The following is an 18331-nucleotide window of genomic DNA, read 5'->3' as shown; positions in this document are numbered from 1 at the left end:
CTTGGTGACAGAATATATAGAATGGGGAGGGAAGTTTATATTCTGTAACTTACAGCAGGTTTAGCTTATTGTGTGAAAGTCAGTAGAAACCAATGAATGGAGCAGGGGCAGGAATTTAAATTTGACCATTTTTGGAGGGGCATGTTCTGTGCCCCTGACAATTATTGGGGGGGAGGGTATGCCGCTGCTTGCCATCCCCCTCGTGCACACCTCTGAAAGGGAGCATTCATCACATGGAAATCAGGCATGGAAAATTTACATATAGAATTCTACAGAACTGCCTTTTTTCCCCCTTCTTTTAAACAAAGTGACATGTTTCCCTGTGAAACATACCTTACTATTTAAAATTATGTTCAAAATACTCATCTAGGGTTCAGTGTGGATAAGTGGCTGAAAGTTATCTACTTGGTAGTAGAAAATGAGGTTGGAAATCTATTGACAATGGACTTTCTTGTGACATCTGATGCATGTGCTTCTGATCATTTCAGAGCCTTCAAAAAAGGTTTGATTTAAGTTGGGAACGGGAGGGTGGCTTGTCTGTTATTTTAACCGAACCAATTGGCCCATCCCTAGTTTTACTGGGATTTGTATGATTGCAGTGAAATAAAATGAAGTTTAGAAGGCTTTCAATGTCTCAAGTCATGACTTGTCCCTCACAAGATGGTCTTGTTCAAACACTGCATTTGCTTTCACTTTTAGAGTGTAATTCTTTACGTGCTGTCTCCCTAGCAGGGCTGCTACCACTCTGTTTTGTTCTTGCATCCCACAGCTGATTCAGACAGTGAGTGCAGTAGACCAGGATGACCCACAAGAGGGTCAGCACTTCTACTACAGCTTGGCTCCTGAGGCAGCTAACAACCCCAACTTCACTCTAAGGGACAATCAAGGTAATCAGAGTGGACACAGTCAGTTAGTTACACTTATTTCTATAGCCCGAGTTGGACATGAGAGGCTTTGACTCACAGTGCGCTATGAGACTGCCATTTCCAATAATGCCAAGTGACACCTGCTCCTTAAAGGCAGCGATAAAATGACATATTATTTTATACACTTGAAGGTTATACAACATTTGCTTCTATATAAATATTTCCCAGTGATAGGCTCTTTTCTTCGAGGAAAAGTGTCAGCATTGTGCAAATTCAGATCTTGTGGTCATGCTGTAGGCATCTAAGATTTCAAGAGTGGGACTTGGTTCAAAAGGCAAGGCTTAAAGGTAGGATTAGAACTGGAACTAGGAGAAATCGAGAGCAAAATAATTTCCCTCTTTTGCACCCTACATGTTTTCTTCCAGGCACAGAAAGTGAATGCTCTTATTATTCCAGTGTCTCCTCTCTTTTTCTCAAAGCTCTTTACACTTGTTCACTTACTGCTCGTAAAAAAGCTGTCAGAGTTACAGGGGAGATGCATAGCACAGAGGTAAGAAGCCATCTAGAATGCCCGGAGCAGAAAGGGAGAAGCCAGAGTAGAACACTCCAAAATGGAAACAGGGAGTAACAAGGGACGACAGTGAAAAACCATTGTCCAAGAACAAGAAAATAATCAAGCACGTTAGCTGGATGGTTCAAGTGGGATCAATCAAAGTGAAAAACATTTGGAACTGAACCTGATCTTGCAATCCTTGCACACAGGATCAGGCCCAAAGGGTCCTTTATTCTAGTTTTAAGAAGTGACCACAACTATATAAACGTTCTCAGTGAAATATTTAGTGCAGAAGCAGCTCACCGCATCTTGACTAGTGGCACAGAGCTACTCCTCTGCACTGCCATATAGGAGACCTAGCATTGATTATGGAGCTGATACAGGGTTGGAAAATAATGCTTTCAGCCTGTGGTAGGAAGAAGTCTCTCCTGTACAGCAGCAGTGATCCCTCAAGCCAACTGATGGGTGGCAAAAGGATTATTTCAGGTGCCTCAAGTGAGGTTACACTGGGGGCAAATGTAGAAGACTCACAAAGTGAAGATCTTCCTCCCTCATGGAGAGGGAAAAGTCTGCTGCTAGCTACAATATACAGCAATAAACTCCAATATTTAAAATCAGCTTCCTGCTTCACCTCTGCAAATAAATGGGGGTGTAGTGTTGTGGATGCAATTAATGGCAAGCACAACCTGTGTACACTGGGTGTCCAATTCCCTTTGCTGACCATACCTGCCCCATGCACATATACCATCCTTTTACCCATCCAGACATACATTTCTGAAAGGATGATTCAGCACTAACCAACACCTGGAATATTATTTCTGAAACTGGTGAACAACAAGGAGAGAAACCCCTTTGGGTAGTGGAGAAACAGCAAAATGCCTGTAAAAATGGGGAACAGATGGGCATCCTGTGTTCAGGTTATCAATTTATGTAAATCGGTCAAACTCCATTAAAGTCAGTGGGATATAAACAAGTTTACACCAGTTGAGGATCCAACCCCAGTTGTCTATTCTCTGTCCAAGTTACAGGGCCGGCTCTAACTTTTTTGCCGCCCCAAGCAAGAAAAAAAAAAAAAAAAAGAGCGCCGCCCGCCGTAACAACCCCCCCCCAAGCGCCGCCTCACCGAAACAAAAAACAAAAACCCCGAGTGCCACCCCGCCGAAACAACCCCCCCTGAGCGCCGCCCCGCCGAAACAAAAACCCCGAGCACCGCCCCGCCGAACCAGAAAAAAAAGAAAGAAAAAAAAACGAGCGCCACCCCGCCAAAACAAAACAAAACAAAAAAAACCGGAGCGCTGCCCCACCACCCCAAGATTGACCGCCCCTTAGAAGGTGCTTCCCCAAGCACGTGCTTGGTCGGCTGGTGCCTGGAGCCGGCCCTGCCAAGTTAACCATTTCTATCCAAGAGCAATTTGGGATCTGAAAGGGCTAGATTAATATAGCTACATGAGCACCCATTTCTCATCACAGCAGTTAAGAGCTACCTAGGGCAATATGGCTGTCAGGAAAATAACTTTCTAGGACTAGTGGTGGAGAGGCATAGGCATAGGCACCTTAACCTGTAGAGTTTACTTCCTCGAGAGTCCATCAGAGCTTAACTTGGCTTAGGTGGTCTTCAAAAGCATGGAGTACAGCCCATCTGTAGTCAGGCATTTAAGGGACAACCAATTCACCACTCTTGGCAGACAGAGGTAATAAAGTCAGACCCTCAACTGACTTCAAAGGGAGATGGGGCAGGCCCTTAATTAGCTAATGTGGCCGTACTTCAGTGAGCTATGGATGTGAATATAGCTTATGGTGTACTGGACTTGTGTGTGGAGAGGGGGGGGGGCGCGGTATTTTTTGTAATAGTTAAGGTGCCCCAGTTCAGCAAGAGAGGCTGGGGACATTTCTAAATTAATAAAAATAAAGGCACCTGCAACTGCATTGGCCATGATCTGAATACAACCTTGCTTCCTCCTCGACCATGCATCTGTCCATCTCTCTCCAGGAATACAGAGGAAAGTTTCTGAGGTCAATTATAAATGTAGATGGAGTTTCTGCCATGGCTAACAAATGGGTACTTTTAAAAAGAATGCAAGTAGCAAGAAGGCCAGTGACCTTTCACAACAGCAGGCCAATGCTCATAACCGTTATTTGGAGAGGGACCCAAAGGTTTCCCCATGCGACATTTTGTGACCTTGTTTCTCTTTTGGGGGTGGGAGACAGGAGACATATTTTGCCAATAAAGTTGAAAGCAACCCTCACTGTAACATTTGGCAAACTAGGCTCATTATGTCATTGGGGAAATGTGCAAAAAATAGAAATTTATGAAAATTCTTAGCATCAGATGTACTCTTTGGTCCAAGGCTGCGCTTTGTAAAATGTATAGTGGCAGCAGTGACTGAATAGCTGTGCCTCCTTATCACTTTAAAATGCCAGTTTTTCAGAGACATATATCCTAGCAAACATAGGCATAGTATTGCTTACAAATCTGAAACGTACATGGAGTAGTTTATGAACAGGATTGTACGATTTCAGTAACCAAAGACGTCCCTTCCAGTCCTACCTGCAATCCATAAGAACCTACTGCCTTGACAGTTCAGTGGTAACAAATAGTGATAAAACTTCATAATTATACTTTCATCTGGGAATCTCACACTACTTTATAACTTAGGAGACTGAATCACAGAGAGGATAGATACTTATCTAAAGTCACTTTGCGGTAATGATGGGAACAGAACACAGAACTCCCACATCACAGGTCTTGTTCTCTAGCCACTAGAGAACAACTACCTCCCAATTTGGAGTAAGGGAACAAACTAGTAAGATTACCAATGCTGTTGAATACATTGCTAGCCACTGCAGTGATTAGGAGTAATTCTTTATCAAAGCTGTAGAACTCTAGCACCAATTAAAACCCTAAGAGTCAGTTTGCAGTCTAAAGAGCTCCCCTAACACCCCCTCTCAGTTCAGGAGAACATATAGAGGGTAAAGGCATTAAGTGTTTTGGATGGGAGGATCTACAAATTAGTGGATAATTTCCTCAGTTCACAACGAAGATTTCGATACAGTCGTCTCTTGACTCAATCCTCTGGCCTCCAGCTTCTGATAATGAAAAGGAATAGCAACCATGATGGGTACAGGCACCAATTCTATACTGGTGTGTGGGTATTCGTCTGCAATCTCAAACATCCACCTTCTCGCCGCACAGTATTTTATGGCTTGTGGGTTCTTAAAGACCCTTTTCCTTAAATGGGAGGTTACCACTATCTCAGACATGAGAGAGAAAACCAAAAAGCTGAAAATCCTGAGAAAAATCAAAGTTCCTTCTTCATGGTTGGTTGTCTTTATCAAAGATGGCTGCTGCTTCTCCTCCCTCTCCCCCCCCCCCCCCCATCTCTGGTAAAATATTTTTGCATTAGTTATTAACTATGGTAATTACTTTAAGAAAACCAATACTAATTCTGAGCTAGATTATCCCTGGTCCTTGCACAGATGCATGGTGCCTTCCCTAGCCCCACAAGCCTAGATGCTGGAACTAGGGGTGCTGCTATACCCCCTGGCTTGAAGTTATTTTCATCATATACAGGGTTTATAGTTTGGTTAAATGGCTCTTAGCACCCCCACTATACAAATTGTTCCAGCCCCCCTGCCAGGTTTGTTTTGTTCCCTGAGTTTAGTGGAGTACAGTGATTGCTCACCCCTAGTACTTTCAGGGGAGCAATCATCTCAGCTGGAGCAGGAGAAAACAACTACAGCGCGCTCTCGTGCACATGCACACACACCTGCAAAGCCGATCCTGCATGACATGGCGTATGCTCCATCCTATGGGATGGAGTATCATGTGTGCTCCCTCTGTCCAAAGGCTGACTGAGGAGACGTTTCCTCTGCCAGAAGTGGTACAGAGCTACATCTGTCTGTACTCAGGGTTGTGGCTAAATACTACAGTCTATCCCTCTGTGATGAAAAGAAGCTGCATGAGGCTGTAGTGAGGTCAACACTACCTGTGCTTTTGTATCACCCATATTTCATAGAACTTCTCTTTTGGGTTACGATCTAGCAGGTATCCAATCTGGGCAAGTGGTGTATTCAAATTTCTGACATGCCATGTCACATTCCATCATATTATACACCCAGCAGGATTGCATCAAATCACATTGGCATTTGATGAGACACATGACTACACGATATGGCACAAACATATTGCAGTTACAATGCAACAAGTCCAGCTGTTCTTTAGGGATGAACTGGATCCCTGCCTGGTATTAAGCTAAACAAAAACAAAAGGGTGGCAGACGCAGAACGCTGAGAAACACCAAAGGGAACTACATCACCATGACTGGTTAAGAGAGATCTGGGAGACATATTTGCAGTAAATTAAAAAAAAATGTGCTTCAACATTTGACTATAAAAGTCTGTTTTTCATCTTGGAAAGGAACAAATATATTAACACGACCTAGGGTTCGTCAGTAACTAATGCTGCAGAGCTTCAGCCAGACACACTGTATCGAAAAGTGATTTGTTTTATGAATAAAGTAGAACCCTCTTATTATCAGGGGCACCAACCAGGAGGAGCTAGGGATGAACAGGAGTTCTATTCTTGTTCACTTTAAACAGGCTGTTCCTGTGTCCATGTATGCTCTAAGCAAGGTCCCATGCATAGTGTGGCTGTGCAGCCAGCCAGCCCCATAATTTACCTTTTTGCCAAAATACCACAGAACTGTCTGTTGGCACAGTATAAATTCAAATTGCCATTTCCTGCCATTACTTCAGCTTCTCCACCCACTCTACTAAACGTGCTGCAGAAAGGATATTGTATTAGGTGCTGTAAAGGAGGTGTCAGAGGGCACATGGGCAGCCTAGAGACAAGAAAGAGCTTGGAGAGGTTTGCAGAAGAAGGCAATTGCCATTTTGCAGTTCCTAAGCCAGAGGTAGTCACTGGGCAGACCATGGGCCAAATCTGGACTGCCAGATGCTTTTGAATGGACCGCAAAATATTTTTATTTACGTATTATCATTGTTATTGCAGTGTGAAAAATGTTTCTCTGGAGTCTGGACCTTGACTATACCTTGACCAAGAAATTCAGACCTTGACAAAAAAAACAAGGTCCAAAGCCTTCCCCAGCTCCAGAGCTACTAATGGGCACAGAAACAGAATTCTGCTTTGGTACCATGGATGGCAGACACCTCCTTCTGCGGGATGCCTCTGTTTCCCTTTTTTAAAGCTACCAGCCCATTTGCTACACTGCATAATCAATAAGCATTGCCACATAATCAGTGCTGTTAAATTGGGGGTGGGGACAAAATGTTCAATAAAACTGTTTCCACTGCAAACAAAGCATTTATACAAATTCCACATTTTACAGGTAGGAAAATGTCAATTTCCCCTCTCCTCCACTCTCTCCCCCCCTTTATTTTTGAATGGAAGTTTTCCTAGCTAGTGGTGTCTTTTCTGCCAGCCTACCCTGTAAACACTGACAGCACCAGGTACTTCTAAGGATATCAATATACCTGCTTCACCAATCAAAAGCACAGATGGCCAGCTCATTATTTCCTTTGAAACAGTCAGAGGGGAGGTAGCAAAAATTAAATAGGAAACCGCGAGCTGAAATTCAGACATCCCACAGCATCATTCCATCCAGGGGAGTCGGGGGTGGAGTTTGTTGGCCCATCAAAGAGAAAAGGAGCTGTGGCCCTACAAATAAGTGGATGCCCCAATATCTGCAAATAAATTGCAGTAATGATTAGGACATTTGTACATAGGGCCAACTTATCTGTCGTACTCCTTCAGTTCCTCCTCCCTCTTAGCAGCACAGACTGGTTAAGAGCCCTGCTACCATACTTCCCTACTTATTCATGGGCCTTCCAAGAGGCATTGGGCTTGTCTAAACGGGAGGTTTAAATTGGACTAAATCAAGTTAAACTGGTGGGAAAATACTTGAGTACAGATGCTACAATGCATTATAGCATATTAACTCTGGAATCTTCTTTCAGTGAAAGAAATTCGACTCAAATAGAGTTTGTTCTGTCTATCGTTTGTGTTCATGCAAAGCTGTTGTGCACTTCTTTGGCAGTCTTCCAGCTGCTATCCCACACTGCTTTGCAGGCAACCATTAATGACTTGTCTATTTACCTCTATGCCTTCCACTGCTCTGGTGTCAAGCTGACCAGATGCCCCTTTCCCTGTTTAAAAACTGGCACAGGGCCAGATTTTGTCCATTTTCTCCTGGATCTGAATATATCGGCATTGCAGCAGTATTACTCCAGAAGCCCTACAATATGCCTAGAGTAGCTGGTTGGAGCTGTGCTGAGACCCTGAATCTCATCACCATCTGGGGGGAAGTATCAGGAAGCTCTTGTGGCCACCCGCCAGAATCAAGCTCTTTTTGTGGGCACTGCTAAGCACATAACCAGCACACCAAACAGTGCAGGGTAAAGAGCAAACAGCCCAGGAGGACTTACATTCACACCAGGGATGCTGGGAAAAGGTCCAGTAGTGGCAATGTGACCTGTCCATCTTTTGAAGAACTGGACAGAATTTTGATCAGTTACCCTACCACCCAAACCAGGAAGGTTATGGACCCTGCTCTGTCCCCACCCCAAAGACAACCTGCAAGACTCGCTGGAGGATGAGCATGAGGAAGCCAGTGAAGACCTGTCCCCAGAATGCCAAGATTTCTTCAGGACTCAGAATCGTGACATTGGCCAAGTAGAAAGTAAGCCCAGTTCCTGACGTGCAGCAACCAAGCCCAATTCCCAGCCAGAAATCCAGGCTGGGACTGAGAAGGCAGATCCTCTCAAGGGAACCTTGTCATGTAAGTATCTATCTTTATAATTTATTATTAATATTATTGTGCTATGCTGCTGTGCTAGCTTCAGTTTGGGTGCCCCATGGCCACAGCCACTTTAGTTTGATGCGAGCTAGGAGCCTTTCCGAGTCTCCAGCCCCTCAGCTCAGCCCACATTGTGCTTTTGGCCCCTCCATACAGTTTTCAAAATGGTGGCTGCTCTGGCCAAGCAGCCTGCATCTGTCTCATGCTAACCCCATCTGCCCACTCAAAATGGCAGCCAGCAGCCCGGCACAGCCTCCACCTGCACCCCGCCCCCCCCACACACACCTCTCCAAGTTTATTCAAATAATGAAAACATTCATCTGTGCAAAATTGAACAGTTTATCAATGCAGTGGTTACAGGAAGTTTGGTTACTATTCTCAGTTTACATGAGGTAGACATGGACATCGCATGCCTGTACAGGTACAAAAACTACAGCTCCTCACGGAAGTATAGATGCTCTGTAATAGTGAATGCTTCAGACAACCACTGCAGAACCCTGTTTTTCTCTGCACTTTCACCACGTCTGCAAGGAAGATAAAGCAGAATCTAGGCCAAAGAAATTGCCTGACTTTGGTCTGGGCATTATGGAGGATGGCTATGCAGTCATTCCCCTTCCATTTCTGCAGCATTTTGTGCGGAAGAGCCATCTTGGTGAATAATTTTATCACTGGTCTGCCCTTTGCTTTTTTTAAGAAGGCCATTCTCTGCCTTTGTAGTCAACCATCTCTATGTAACATCATTAAGAATCAGGACAGTCTAAAAGTGATGTAGAGGGGATTGCTATCCAGTTCTCCCGCACAGGCCCCCCGCTCACCCCTACCCCACTGTATAAGCAAAAATGCAAAATTCCCAACCCTTTCCTAGCCTCTGGGGGCGGGCAACGGCAAACCCAAGAAGCATATACCACACAGACAAAAATCCCTGTATAGTTCTCATTCACACACCACTTACCATCTCTGAAATTCCCCCAAGACTGGGAAGAATCTCAGGGAAAGAAAGTCACCAAGGCCATATTAAAAAAAAAATGCTATCTTAGCCTCTCTGGAATATGAACAATAACCCCTTATATGTTTTCCTTCCTCCCACAGCCACAGCACTTAAAGACCTTGTCCTGGAGGGTTTGGCCACTGCATCAATGGCTGAGTTGCTGGCTAACCTGATGGGGAAGAGACTTAAAATGCAGCATTGCAGAAGCCCAACGACAAATAAAAATAGTGGAGAGATGGAGGCTGTACTCGGGCAAAGAGAAGGAAAAAGAAACGGAGCTCCTCAGAGAGACCATTGGAGTGAACAAAGTGGGTCACAGTGGCCAGGGACAGCATTGCCATGGCAAAAGTTGCTGTTGAAATAGACATGGAGATATGAAGGCAACTCCTGGAGGCTATAGAGAGCCAGAAGGGTCTGCTGCAGCTTCTGTTAACCAGGACCCAGCGATGTTATGCAGCCCCTGACAATACAGGGTACTGGGAACACTAGCAACAGAGTGTACTACTGTACACCCAACAGAGTACCCCCAACCGCCATTCCTTCACAGACCCAAGCTCAGGGCAGCAAGAACAGTTTCACTTGGGAGCCCTCATTTTTTGAGCCATCTACCACCCTTAATAACTTTGAGCCTTGCCACTCGATACCAGAAGACCTAAGAACAAGAGGAGGAAGAGGCGAGGCATATGCTCACCTGTGACTTGAGTCCCCCCTCCACTGTACGATGTCACTTTGAATTTTTGTTTAGTTATTGTTCTAGATAAGGCCTGTTTCTGTTTGCTATATAATACAGTGTTTAATAATAAAACTCATTAAAAATAATTTTATAAAAAGAGTCGTCAATGCATTTTATATAGCAAATCCATAGACTGTAAATGGTTCTTCTATAAAACACTCTAAACTAAGCACAGACACAAAATAAAATGAGGATTGCCACGACATTGCCCTTCACGTCACTACCCATAAACAATATTGCACTGCTCACAATCCATCCCACATATACACCCTCAACTGGGTAACAGCCGCACATTTTCAGGCCTGAGACTCAAATTAAGATCAAGAGGTATCTATGGGTACGTCTACACCCAGCCGCTAGTTCGGCGGCTGGGGATCGAAGTTCCGAGTTCGATTTATCGCGTCTGGTCTGGACGCGATAAATCGAACCAGGAAGTGCTCGCCGTCGACTGCGGTACTCCAGCTCAACGAGAGGAGTACCGCGGAGTCGACGGGGAGCCTGCCTGCCGCGTGTGGACCGCGTCTGAACCGCGGTAAGTTCGAAGTAAGGTATGTCGAATTCAGCTACGTTATTCACGTAGCTGAATTTGCATACCTTACTTCGACTTGGGGGGCAAGTGTAGACCAAGCCTATGACAACGTTACTGGCCGTTTCAATTTTGTATTGGATGCCTTGCTGGCTGCTCAAGGCACAGCCTTATCCCGGGTGGAAGGCTTTTTCCCTTACTCTGACAAATGTTGTTCAAAATGTAACATGGAGCAATAATTTTAAGGCACTTATTTTTTCCCCTCCAGCTTCCAACCTATTCCACAAACAGCGCCACCTTCCTTTCAAACTGCAAAATGCACACCCATTGTCATTCCGCAACTATTAAGACAGTAGTTAAATAATTCCTTCCTTCTGTCCAAACCGACTGAGAATGGCTGTTATCGAGGGAAGCAAAGGACAAGCCAGGTCTCCTAGGATAACCAGAGCAATCTGCACACCATAATGTCCATAATCATCCTCTAGGCAAACTGTTCTTGATCCATTAAGGTAAACAGAGCTGAGTTCCCAAAATCCTATCATTGTAGACTCTTCCAGACCACCCTGCATTTATGTCTGTAAACCTGCCACGGTGGTCAACAGACTTTGTAGCACCATGGAGAAATACCCCTTTCTGTGTATAAATTCTGAGCTGCGGGAGTGGGGGGGAAGGGATGGGAGGAGCCAAATAATAAGTACATTGCTGCCATCAGTTGCTCCAATACAGTTTGGGAACCCCATGAGTGCAAAGCCATCAATAATATTCTGAACATTACCAAGCTTTATAGCCTGGTGTAACAGTGCCTCATCCATGGCACCACACATAAACAATGGCCCCCACAGCTGATCTCCCCAGGCCAAATTGGTTGGCTGTGTTCCGGTAGCATTCTGGGGTGACCAGCTTCCAGATGGCAATGGCAACCTACGTCTCCACAGGTATAGGGCACCGTGTGTTGGTATGCTGCCACTCCAGGGCCAGTTCTGTACAGAACTCAAAAAAGGTTGCCTTCACCACCCTGAAATTCTCTCGCCATGGCTGATTGCCCCAGCTCTGCAGAATGATCCTTTCCCATCAATCCACGCTGGCTTCCCAAGCCCCAAAACAGCACTGAAGGCTGTGAAGCTACTTCAGCAACTGCTCCTCTCATATCAGTTGCTCGCCGTCCTCCTCTTCTTAGCCTCTGAAGCTGATGTGGCCAGTGAAGTCCAAACCCAAAGTCATCCAGGTTTGAGTGCTGACAGAGTCCAAGCAACCTCTGTGTGCTTGCAGTTGCCAGCATTGTTGAGTTCATGCTGGCTGACAACAATTCAGAAACAATGCTATTCTGCCCAGAAAAGGAAGCATGAGGAGGAGAGAATGGAAAAATGGGATTTATTTATTTTTAATTGAACTTCCCTGGCTTTTGGTATGCATCCCACAATTCACAGAGAGAAAAATCCCAGCATGCACACTGCTCAGCAGCAAAGGACCATGGGATACCCTCAAAGAATGCTACACGCTTATTGTTCACCAAGCTGCCAGTGTGCGCACAATGATGTGAATCAAAAGAGGCACCGCCAGCCTGTGTGCACCATTAGTGCAGCTCATGTCCTGCGAGTTAAATAATGCATGTCATATCAATCCCCTACCCCCCACCTCCACTCTGTGTAGACAAGCCTAGTGATGGCACAGAATTCCTCTTCACCAATTTAGTGCTGACAAGATCAGCACTGACTTCCACAGGAAATCCCTGCAGGTTTTCCTGAGGATAGAACTGTGAAGAACTGCTGCCTGAACCCCCAACCCTTCTGGCCAGCTGCACCCACGCTAATTCGGAAGTCCTGACTTTGTGAAGTTTGTAGTGTGGATAGGGGCCTTCGTGTTTTGAGAAGAGTTGGTTGAGAACTGGAAAGTCTGTTCTGCAGACAGGGGTGGAGGAGGAATTGTTCTGAATTAGAGCAAAAAAAAAGGTGAAATTTCAATTTCCTGTGAAATAATTCCAAAAATGTTTGAATTGAGACCAAAATGTTTCATTTCAATAGTGTTGAAATATTCTGTTTCAACTTTATTGTTCTCATTCATTTAGTTTTGACTTTTATATTATATTAAAAATATAACAATATATAAATACCATATTATATAAATTAATATAATCTAAATGAAATGAATCAAAATGAAATGTTTGATGTTGTCAAAAAACCAAAAAAACCAAACACATTTCTACCTTTTCCCATCTAAAGTTTTCTCAAAATGGACATGTTCCTGCAAAGCGTTTTAATTTTGATTAATTTTTTTTTTTTTTTGGAAGGGGGAAGTGCTGAAAAAGCATGCCATCCTCCCCCCCACATGAGACACTGAATGAGACTTATTTTAGCATCTTTTATCCACTTGGTTCCCCCAGTGGACAGTTTATATAGCCCAGAATGATTGAGCCAGCTGATTTTAGAGGTCTTTCAGATGTCGGAAAAACAAGCCACACATCAAAAATATGAGAACGCTGCATGCAGTGGTGAGCTGGAGCCGGTTCGCACCAGTTCGCAAGAACCGGTTGCTAAATTTAGAAGCCGGTGTAGAACCGGTTCCTAAAGCGGTGGGCAAACTCCGGTCCGCGGGCCACATCCGGCCAACGGGACTGTCCTGTCTAGCCCGCCTGAGAACCCAGCCGGGGAGGCTCCCCCGGCCCCTCCCCCGTTCCCCCCCCCCGCAGAGCCGCCGGAGCCCTGGGGGAAGCGGCGGGGCTCCCGCGGTTATTTAAAGGACCAGGGCGGCAGAGGCAGCTGGAGCACCCCGCTACCCCAGGGCTATGGGAGCTATTTCAAGGGCCCGGGGCTTCCCTGCTTCTACCGCCCCGGCCCCTTAAATACCTGCCGGAGCCCTGGAATAGTGGCGGTGGGGCTCCGGCGCCTATTTAAAGGGCCGGGGCGGTAGAAGCAGCGGGAGCAACGGACTTTTAAAATAGCCCCCAGAGCCCCGCAGCCCTACCCCAGGGCTCCAGCAGTGGGGCTCTGGTGGCAATTTAAAGGGCCTGGGGCTCCAGCCCCTGCCAGGCCCTTTAAATTGCCCCCTGGGGAAGCCGGGCCGCCCCGGTATGGCGCACCAGCTCTTGCCAGTGCCGTACAGGGGCGTACCAGCTTACTTTCACTTCTGGGTAAGGGGGTGGAGCTGCAAGCTCCAGCGGCTGCACGGCATCCTTACTCAGCAGCATGGTAAGAGAGCCAGGCCAGGGCTGGGAAGAGGGGTTGGATAAGGTAGGGAGCGGGTGGAGGTTCTGGGGGGGCGGTCAGGGGACGGGGAATGGGGGGGGGGGGGTTGGGTAGGTGTGGGAGTCCCGGGGGTCTGTCGGGGTTGTGGTGGATGGGGTTGGGGGCAGTCAGGGGACAGGGAGTGCGGCGAGTTGGGTAGGGGGTGGGGACCTGGGGGGCAGTAGGGTGGGGGGGTCTTGGGAGGGGGTGGTCAGGAGACAAGGGGGGGGTTGATGGGTTGCGGGTTCTGTGGGGGGCAGGACATGGGTTGGGGTCGGATGGGAAGACAGGCACGTGGGGCTTGTACTCACCGAGCAGTTCCCTACCGGGTCTTCGGCGACGGGTCCTTCACTCGCTCCGGGTGAAGATCCTGCTGCTGAAAACCTGGAGGGAGTGAAGACCCCCCTGCCGCCGAAGTGCTGCCAAGGACCCGGTAGGGAACCGGTTCTTAGGATTTGGGGAGCTCATCACTGACTACATGTCCACAAGGGTTACACAAAGAGGTTTCCACAGCATTATCACTGGAAGCACAAAGAAACAACAAGGCCTAGAAAAGCTGCTGAGCAGGAACAAACAGGGACAACAAGTTGCCCTCAACTGTTCATTTCTATCTTGCTTTCTGAAAGATATTTTAGCAAGATCTGAAGGCTGAGAGTTTGCTCTAGGCACTGAGTGTCACCAAGGGTAAGAGAGTTTCATAAGGTGTACGCCTTACAGGTCTATATGTTTTAGCCTGAAAACATGTTGGAGTTAGGATGAGAGGCTGAGGCAAAATGCTGATTAGTGACAAACTGGTGAAAAGCAAAGAAAACAGGGAGAGGATATCACAGATGTGTGTCTAATGCTGGCGGGGGGGGGGGGGGGGGAGGTTTAACCTCCCTTTCCAGCTGAAAATGTTTGCATCATAAATTCTTATATATCTTTGTTAATTTCCTGCCCTAGACAACACTGCCTGGATTTTAACCAGGAGATCTGGCTTCCGACAGCACGAGCAGAACATCTTTTATCTCCCCATCCTGATCGCCGATAACGGGCGCCCCATGCTGAGCAGTACTGGTACTCTGACCGTGCATGTGTGCAGCTGTGATGACGATGGTGTGGTGATGTCTTGCAATGCAGAGGCCTATATACTCCCTGTCAGCCTGAGCAGAGGAGCACTCATTGCAATCCTAGCCTGCATCTTTGTCTTGTTAGGTAAAACTTGTGTTGTCTTTCCTAAGGAGGGGCTTAACTCACCTATTTTGGTCATGACTATTTTGGCAGACTGTTAGCCTCATTAAGGCTGATTTTATATTGTGTATAAAATAGAAGTGTGTGTATAATATATATATATATATATATATATATATATAAAGCTTTTTCTTTATTGACCTCAGCATTTCCCCCAAGATTTTGAGACAAAGAAGGGCAATGGGGCAAGGGAGGTCAAGCCATCACATGATCAAATGGTCTAAGTTTCTCTCTCTCTCTCTCTCACACACACACACACCCACACACACACACCAGAAAAAAAATTGAAAACTTGTAAATTTCATTATTTTGGCTCTGAATCTTCCAAATGTTTAGCACCTCTGCTCTCCTTCTTTGTTTTAATCAGAAATATCTACTTACTTAGATGGTCCCATCATCATAGTATCTGAGGTTAGTATCTGATCTCCAGGGGGAGCTACAGTACTTAATATCTCTCTTGCACTCTCATTTATCCACAGATCTGGTCCATTTCCCTACCCATTTCCCCTATACACTGCCCCAGATATTGGGATCAACAGAAATCTGGGTCAGATTGCTCCTCCCCTTGATCGCCACACATTCCCTAACGTTTCAGAAGTTCACCTTCAGTCTGAGGAGCAATGGGATAGAGGCACAGGCTAACGTTTTCAAAAGCACTGAAGTCCTATTTTCAACAGTGACTTAGGCAATTAGGAGCCTAAGGCCATGTCTACACTAGAGAGCTTACAGCTGCGCCACTGTAAGATGTCTTGTGTAGCCGCTCTATGCTGATGGGAGAGAGCTCTCCGGTCAACATAATTAAACCATCCCCAATGAGCAGCAGTAGCTATGTCGGCAGGAGAAGCTCTCCTGTTGACATAGAGCCGACCACACCAGTGCTTGTCAGTGTAATTTAGGTTGCTCAATCAGGTGTTTTTCTCACACCCCTTAGCAACATAAGTTATACCAACTAAAGTGATAGCATAGACATAGTCTAAGTGTCATTAAAAAAAAAAAACAATGGGATTTAGGAGAGAAAGGGAGCAGATTAGATGGGCCCAAACCACAACATTTAGGTATGGGTCCGGTTTACAGCAAACCCTCTCCCCACTCCAAAGTTCTGGATTGTTTAAATCCTGGGATTTGGTTTGGCCTATTAGAGGAAAAAGGATCCAGCAGCCACATTCAGACCAAAAATTTTAAATTAGTTTTCTTAGCCCCATCCCAGCTGCCCAAAGCTCAGAAGTATTTGACTTCTATGCACCACTGATTTGGGCTCATATCTAGAGTAAATCATTGAATAAGGTATTTCAGTTATCATTACAAAATTGTCATACTGATTCCGTCAGAGTTTGTAAACACCAAGTACAATGGCTGGATAGGGCGTTGGTATTTGCATTCTCACTGCATCTTTCAGCCACGCCTTCTGTTAGAAATGCACATTTGTTCCTTTTCTCAGTGATTAAGGAGAGTAGATGCCAGAGAGCTGCTCTTTCTAATGCCCGTATGTTTTGGTTGCCCCTTGTAGTGCTCGTGCTACTCATCTTATCCATGAGGCGGCACAGGAAGCAGCCTTACATCATCAATGAAGAAGAGAACATCCATGAGAATATCGTCAGGTACGATGATGAAGGGGGCGGGGAAGAAGACACCGAAGCCTTTGACATTGCTGCCATGTGGAATCCCCGGGAAGCCCAGATAGTGGTGAAAAGCAGGCAGGACATGCTGCCTGAAATAGAGAGCCTCTCCCGATACGTGCCTCAGACGTGCATAACGGACAACAACGTTCACAACTATGTGCTGGCCAAGCTGTACGAAGCTGACATGGACCTCTGGGCTCCTCCTTTTGACTCCCTCCAAACATACATGTTTGAAGGGAACGGCTCAGTGGCAGAGTCACTCAGTTCATTACAGTCTGTCACTACGGACTCAGACCAGAGCTATGACTACCTGACAGACTGGGGACCTCGCTTTAAAAAGCTGGCCGAGATGTACGGCGTCACAGAGGGCAACGGGGCTCTGTGGTAATGAGTGAGGAGCAGAGTGTTTTCTACATGACACAACCGTCCTAATCTAGATCCGTTCTCATCGGAAGCTTGTGTGGACATAGGGCAAGACCTCCTAAAATAGCAGTCTGGTGCTTGAATGAGAATGGGGGAGACGGGTGCAAACAAAGCTCTCTCTCTGGCTCAGCTTTACTCAGTTAAATTAAGTTACATTTTTAAACAATGGAGAACAAAAAGAGGAAAGTATTTCCTGATTTTTATAGCTACGTTTGAAAGCTTCATTCCTGGAATATAATGATATTACTCTGTTTTTTTACATGGCAGTTTACGGAGTTCTTTGCATCTGGCTATGAAGATCCTTAGGGTCCAATAGTAATCTTCAGCTCACAGGGAAATTGCCAGTAAAAGAGGATGCCTAATTGGTTATTTCCCCCCATTGCTTGCTAACAAAACAGAAAGCAGAAAACTGAAACTGGAATCGTGAGGAGTGTTCATTATAAAATCAGCCTTCTTCCTTTGTTGCTAAGAGTCCTTTTAACCCTTGAAAAACAAGCCTGACTTTTTCCATGTTGCTCAGAGGAGGGGGCTTGGAAAGACCTTTGGATTTGTGCTCTAGTTTAAAGGCTGATACATGAGTCACTGAGGCTGAATACTAATCCGCCCCCTGTCAAGTTAGTGTAAATTTATTTTCCTCTCAGCTCTTTAAAATGTTGGCACTGCGGAACTGCTCAGAACAAAACCAGAAAATCTGCCTCTTTTGCACTGTAGATGTCTCTTCCATGTGCCAAATGTGATGGTTAGATGCTAGCAATGAAAGCCAAATAAAAAAATTTGATAAATACATGGGTTAGAGGGGCTTTCCTAATCTGTGTGAGATCAATCCAAGGGATGTTTACATACTGTAGATAACCTACTTGAACAAATGCAGTATTATAGAAGAATAAATGGATGTAAGAAAATTACATGTATAAGTTTTGTATATTTGTTAATAATTTTGGTAATAAATATGATGTACTGCATACAGTATAGTACCTTAGCACCTCTTTTAATAAAAGTTATACTGAAGGGAAAGTCTGATGACAATTTATTGGATGCTTTATGTACACCAGTTAGTGCAAAACGTGGTTAGTCAGAGCTGTATAATGGAACCGAACTTTCAATCTGCAGGGTCAAGCCCATTAAATGTTCACTTCTAAATAGTGGAACCCTTGTCAAATAGCTCATTTAGGAGAGAGTCATTCCTCACTTTATGAAGCATTTAAGGCCATGTTTTAAACCCAGCTTCTCTTGTTGCATGCATAACACTTATGCACTCATTGGTTCACACGAATGATGAAATCTACTCATTTTCCTGTGCAAATAGGATTTGGGGATTCTCTCATTTGTATACCCTAAAGGTAGTACTCAAAAATTA

At 45.4% G+C, this 18331-nt stretch overlaps 1 protein-coding gene across 1 annotated transcript in view; it reads left to right on the top strand.

Annotated features, from left to right (window-relative positions):
• Positions 1 to 16939, top strand: part of CDH20 (cadherin 20) — a 56701-nt gene extending 39762 nt beyond the window's left edge. The window contains exons 9-11 of the mRNA XM_065399799.1: positions 770 to 887; positions 14645 to 14896; positions 16440 to 16939. Coding sequence (XP_065255871.1) covers positions 770 to 887; positions 14645 to 14896; positions 16440 to 16939 — 870 coding nt within the window. The remainder of the gene's footprint in view (positions 1 to 769; positions 888 to 14644; positions 14897 to 16439) is intronic.
• The last annotated feature ends 1392 nt before the right edge of the window (positions 16940 to 18331 follow it).

The sequence above is a fragment of the Emys orbicularis genome, chromosome 2, assembly GCF_028017835.1.
Source record: "Emys orbicularis isolate rEmyOrb1 chromosome 2, rEmyOrb1.hap1, whole genome shotgun sequence".
NCBI lineage: Eukaryota > Metazoa > Chordata > Testudines > Emydidae > Emys > Emys orbicularis.
Note: the sequence above shows the minus strand (reverse complement) of the source record. Positions and strands in the feature narration are given on the sequence as shown.